The following is a 6,000-nucleotide window of genomic DNA, read 5'->3' on the forward strand; positions in this document are numbered from 1 at the left end:
CCTGTTCTGCACAACTGTTCTCTGAGAGACCCATAGTAATAAGCAAGGTTTGAGAGTTTCAGGAGAACTTCGATAGATACAATTTCACATACACTTGATAATCCTCTTTATCGGGATCTTCTCAAATATTTGCCTTTTTGCTCGGCTTCCCTTTACAAATCCACTAAAAGTTTCAAAAGCAATACCTGATAGTAATGATACAGTCTTTCCACATTTTCTATATTGCAACACGGTATTGCAGCTGTGTTGCAGACGGGAAGTCAATCAACCACAAGGTAATAAACCACAACTTTCCCAGCTATGTATCTCTCCTAAACTATTTTTATTCGGTTCATCACCCATCCGATCGTAAATATATCAATGCTGTTATTTGGGGATCTGAAAGCAGATTGTGTGTTAAGTTTAACCCTTGTCTTGAACATTGCACGGAGGGAACATGTGTAGGAGTGCTGTTTTTGAGGAAATCAGTTTTTCCTGCAACCACAGCGTCTGACTAAACGATAGTTGTTAAATATTTTGTTGTTAAATATTACATGTAAATAGGCCGACACAGATCAGATCGCTCAGCAAACAGCTGATCTTCCTCTCCCCATCCACACAGAAGAGCCGTTGTTGCCCAGCTGCCTGTCCAGCCATATCCCCGCCAGCATGCCGCTTGGCGGGCACCATGTAGCCGTCGCCGCAGCCGCCCAGGCTGTGGCCGCCCAGACTGCCGTGGCACAGGCCGCTGCCGCCGCCATGCAGGCCGCCGCCCTAGAGCAGCTGAGGGAGAAGCTAGAAAGGGGAGAGCCGCCGGAGAAAAAGATGCTGACGGTGGCAGAGGAGCAGCAGCGGCTGGTTCAGCACACACTGCATCAGAACCTGCTGGCCATGGCCACGCAGCTGCCGATGAACATCAAGCTCAACAGCAGAGGTGAGAGGCGAAGCAAAGCAAGCTACCGATTTGTTACATGGGATTCATACGTTATCGCATGCAATTTGTTCCAAAAACACATTTTTACATGCCGTTTGCAATTCATAGCCAACCTAGCAGATGCCGTGACAAAATTGAGTTTTATAACAACTAACCAGAGGCCAAAATTTGATGGATGTGATGAATAAAAATACCACTGTCTGCTGTGGCTTTATCCTGGCTTACAACAAGCCATAAGTCACATCTTACTTAATGATGGAGGGTTAAGGGAAAATGAGGGGCCTACCTGCTCAAGTGTGATATCATCTCTGTCTGCATCGCTGCCCCTCTCCTATTAGTTATAATAATGGGCTTTGCAGTTTATAGGTGATGGTGAAATGAGTGAGAATCTCTCCCTGGTTAATTTGGCTTGGTCGTCTGGCTCTTGCCCTCAGCACTGTCATTTAAAGCTTACTTCTAAACAGACAAACACCAGTGTGTGTATGGGTGTCGGCGCCCAGACGCAGTTAGTATAAAATTTATGTTTACCAACTTTTCAGTATCACAGCATTCTTCAACCCCTCTCATCAAGTGATAACTATTTATAGTACAATCTCGCTGACCACTCCTCGCTCTGCTGCAGCTTCACCGTGCTCGAATGCAGTCCAATGGGGCAAACATTTAAGCCTTTTAAAAACATGGTACATTTCTTCTGGGTCTCAGTTGAAACAATTATTCAAGATGTTAATTCATTTTTTCATTTCAGATTTGGCATATTTTCATAAGCATAAATATAACATTTTCCTAGCTTATTCCTTCCTTTTTTTCGGAACCTATCACTGTTTAGTTTTTGGGCCTTAAAATTTATGATTTTAGATTTAAGAACGCATTCTTAAATCCGGACGGTTCTTAAACAATCAACGGACGGTATCGAAGGAAAACAATGGTTACAATGAGATTGAAAATGCTGAATTCCGTGTTCAATGCGTGTACACTTTACACTATTCACCACAATTTCCCGTCGACTGGATTAAATTCTGACTGTCAGACAAAAGACAACAGACAACGGACGTGTCCGTTTTAAGAGCATTGCAGTTAGACAAATTAATTTCAGTCTTGCTGCACTTTAGAAAAAAGATTTTTAGCGGGAGGTAGCTGTTGGCCTTTGCGCCCGCTGCGCGGCTTCTCTGTGGCGGGTGCTTCAGGTGCCAGGGATGGTGGAGGGCCCATACATCTGACGGCCTGCTGGCCTCGGCGGTGGGGGACTGACAACCAGCTGCCCTGCTCTGAGCACACTCGGCTGTGTGGATGAGTGATCAGGGCTCACAGCAGGATGGGGCATCTGGTCGGCTGTGGTGGGCAAGACCTCGCCCTTATGTGGAGTGTTGGTCGGCATGGGGGCCCCGCTGGCTCGCCTGCGGGGCGGACGGTTCAGGCGCGCCTCGCCTGAACCGTCCGCCCCTCTGTCGGCGCGGGACCTGGCTCGGGCACTAGGCATGGACTGCAGGTTCTGTACCTGGGGTGTCTGTATGTCTGCAGGACTCAGGGGTGGCTTCGGGGCATTTTGTGCTGCTTGCTACGATATAATACCAACCTTATCCACCAGAACCAATTGGGACAAGTCCTGTACACTCACCAGTGGACACTTCACACGCACACACATCACACACACATACAGGCGGTCTCATCACAGGCACACACACACCGACAGCACCTGCTTTGAACACACCCCAACACCCTCCTGGTTTTTATCCCTCCCCTTTTCTTCCTCATCTACTGCCATAACTATGACAGGAAGAGGCCACATGCCCAACTGCAGTTCCAGTTTTCCTGGACTTATTTAACTCTGTTTTTTTGATACATGTTGTCATCTGTTGTTTATGTTTTTCCCTATACATGTTGTTGTTTGTTTCTGTGTTTATGTTTTTTCCATGTGCATGCCGTTGTTTGGTTCTATCTTTATTTGTTTCACCCATGGTGCTTTTCCTTCTCTTGGACTAGTGATTAGTTGTTTATAGACCAAAACATGTTAAGATCGTTCTCCAAAGAGGGGGATTGGTGGTGGTTCTGTGTAACAAAAATCTGTGCTCTTGTCATCCTACAGGTCATCCACAGGACAGAGCTGTTGCAGCAGTTCTTGACAATTAAAGAATGAATAAAGAGTTGCATTGCAGGTTGAGAACTTGAACTCCACTTGCAAACTAACTCTGTCCTAAATGCAATGGCATACAACGTATGCCCAGCATGCTGACAGCGCAGGTTAAAAAAAAAGAATAGTAATAATAATAATAATAATAATAATGATAATAAGAATTATAATAAAATAAAATACTTCGGAATGTAGCTGCATATGTATTTAGTGTGGTGACCTTCTCGTCTGGATCTGGGCAAGACAGACAAAAGCAAATTTCCCAAAATAATTAACTTAAGAGTATCCTTTGAACAGATCCCTTTTAGTTTTTAGTTTCAGCTTAGGTGTCCACCCGAACTCCCCCGCTTTGTGCCTTGGCCACCACGGGCACCAATCTTTCCCGTGAGACACCCTTTTGAGAGTTCTTCTTCCCCTCTCCCAGAAGTCTTTTATAAACCCGCTCCTTATCCTGTCACTCTGAGCGATCGCCAATACTCTGCTGGTCATGCTCTTGTTTTGTTTCTTCCGTTCCTCTTCTAAACGCTCATATCCAGTTTTTCTCCCCCCCCCGACAGATGATAGACAAGAGACAGCATTGAACCTGTCTACCAGCGGCATTAGCAGCATCAACATGTCAATAGAAATAAATGGAGTGGTCTACACAGGTAAATAGAGGGGCCGTTTGCTGCTGTAATTGCAGGCAGGAAATTCAATAAGTTATAGCTGGGGGTGGGGGATTGGGGGCACCCGGCGCTTGGTTCTCGGCTGCAATTTGATGCTTTTGCTATAAAATCCATTGTAATGAAGTGGCAGTCCAATAGAGTTAAAAAAAGTTAAATATCTCAAAATTGGGGCATGCGGAACTGAGGGTCGATAGGGGCTTATTGTCTCATGCTGAGTGATTGTGTGTGTGTGTGTGTGTGTGTGTGTGTGTGTGTGTGTGCGTGTGTGCGTGTGTGCGTGTAGTGAGGGTTGGGTGGGGGACGGGGTTGGTAGGGTGACAAGTTTTAGCATGGGAGACACATTAAGGGGGTGATGTGTGTTTGTATGAGTAATTACATACCTGATGTTCAAATACCGCTGAGGGCGGGTTGATACCAGCCAAAATTCTCCACTCAACACATTCAAATTTTTAAGTGTAAATACGTTAAGTATTATGTATATGTTATGTATATGTTAAGTGATGTTTTTGGCCAGGCATGTTGAAAAATTAAGGTTTTTAACATTTGCGTCTCCATTAAATTTTAACATTTATATTACACAAATCATATATTCGTCAAATATACATATTACAATTATAAATATACACTATACATTTAACTTAATTGACAATTATTACAATTCATTTTCCATATGAATAATTGTCGTTAACAGTTGAATTTTCTTCAATTGAATCCTTTTTTGTTCTGATCTTATCTTGATCTTATGCCGCATAAAGCATATATTATATGCTTATAATAGTGTCATAATACCTACCGCATGCATTGACTTTGAACGTTTGAACATTAAAATTCAGGGATGTAGTTCATTTACCTCAATTTTGCGACACATCTAAAAATCCATGGGGCCTTCACTTTCCTCCCAAGGTGTCCTGTTCGCCCGAAAGCCGCTGCCACGGCAATGGGAGGCGGAGTCCACCATGGCGACCGCCGCTCCGGTCCTCAGTCTCAGGGAAAGACAAGCCCTGGCCCGCTGGCGCACATCCAGCCGCCCTGCTCTTCATCCGCCTCCACCTTTTCTCCTCCTCCTCCACATCCTCGGTCCAATGGACATGGGAATTGCTCCCCCTGAGCCCCCCCCCCCCCCCCCCCCGGGACACCACCTCTCCCATCTCCTAGATCCTCAAAACTCCCACCCACTCCCACCCATCTCTCCTTCAGTTATATACTGTATATATACATATATGTCCGCCATTCTTCCCAAAAAGGCGTTAAGAAGCACGAAAAGCGAATTCCTCTTCTGTCATTTCACAGTTCAGCTGAGAGAGGTTTTTCGAGATGCGTTAAAGTTTTAACCGTAGATGTCAGACATAAATATTGGCTGTTTTTTTTTAATCGCCTCGAAGCAGCACAGCACGCCTTCGCGTATGAGTGAAGCAACAAACAAAATCATGGATGCCTGTGCGTTGCAGAGAGCGAGGGGGGCGTCCTCACCTGGGTGCAAATCTCAAATACAGCTGGACGGCCCTCCCTCTCTCGGTAGCATCAACCTTCGACCTCATGCGAAGGAATATGGCGGGGGTTTTTTGTTGTTGTTTTTATTTAAGTTTTTATCTGTATCGAGTACGTTGGTTTGGTGTGGCGACAGTGTGGTTTGATCAGCCACACTGATCCTTGGCCCCATTTACCTAGACCCAGGACAGATGTGGCTGCTCAAACCACACCATCCCCACACCACAGTTGGCATTACCACAGACCTCAGACCCTCGGACCTCGCTGCTCACAACTACTAATGCCAAAGGAAATCGAAGAGAAATCACAGACCAAGGACCGAGAAGAAACATTTTCAAAACCTACATATGGGTCGGGGGGGGATTTCCACCAAGCAATTGGGATCGAAGCACAAATCAGATCTGATGGAAGTGGTGAAAATGCTGTTCACTAGGATGGTGGGTGGTGAAGACATTCCTCCCGTTGGTGTTTAGATTTTTTTTTTTTTTTTATCAATAGCCTAACTACAGCAACCGCACACCACAGGTATTGTTGTTGAGCACTTGAGAAAGTGGATGAATGGCAACAGGAGGATGCAGCAAGACGTATCGAGACACATTCCGTCACGTATGAAATCCAGTTGTCAGCGTCGTGGTTGGTTTTTTATAATGTGAATAGTTATGCACTTGTGTCTATTGATGAAGGGCGACCCCAACCCCTTTTTCATTTCTGTCACCCTTCGCTTAAGCTTCATACATTTATTGTGAAGGGAGATGGGAAACCGTGGTTGAGTATGCTAATTCACAAAATTTAAATCATCGCCAATA

General features: G+C 45.1%; 1 protein-coding gene across 1 annotated transcript in view; it reads left to right on the forward strand.

Annotated features, from left to right (window-relative positions):
* arid3c (AT rich interactive domain 3C (BRIGHT-like)) overlaps nt 1-4,814 on the forward strand; it is a gene marked incomplete at its 3' end in the record, with an annotated part of 82,354 nt that extends 77,540 nt beyond the window's left edge. Inside the window, 4 exon segments of the mRNA XM_080004332.1 lie at nt 602-913; nt 3,599-3,688; nt 4,610-4,627; nt 4,630-4,814. Of these exon segments, the coding sequence (XP_079860458.1) occupies nt 602-913; nt 3,599-3,688; nt 4,610-4,627; nt 4,630-4,814 (605 nt within the window).
* Nucleotides 4,815-6,000: the final 1,186 nt, after the last annotated feature.

The sequence above is a fragment of the Zeus faber genome (genome assembly GCF_960531495.2).
Source record: "Zeus faber genome assembly, chromosome: 7".
Lineage (NCBI taxonomy): Eukaryota > Metazoa > Chordata > Actinopteri > Zeiformes > Zeidae > Zeus > Zeus faber.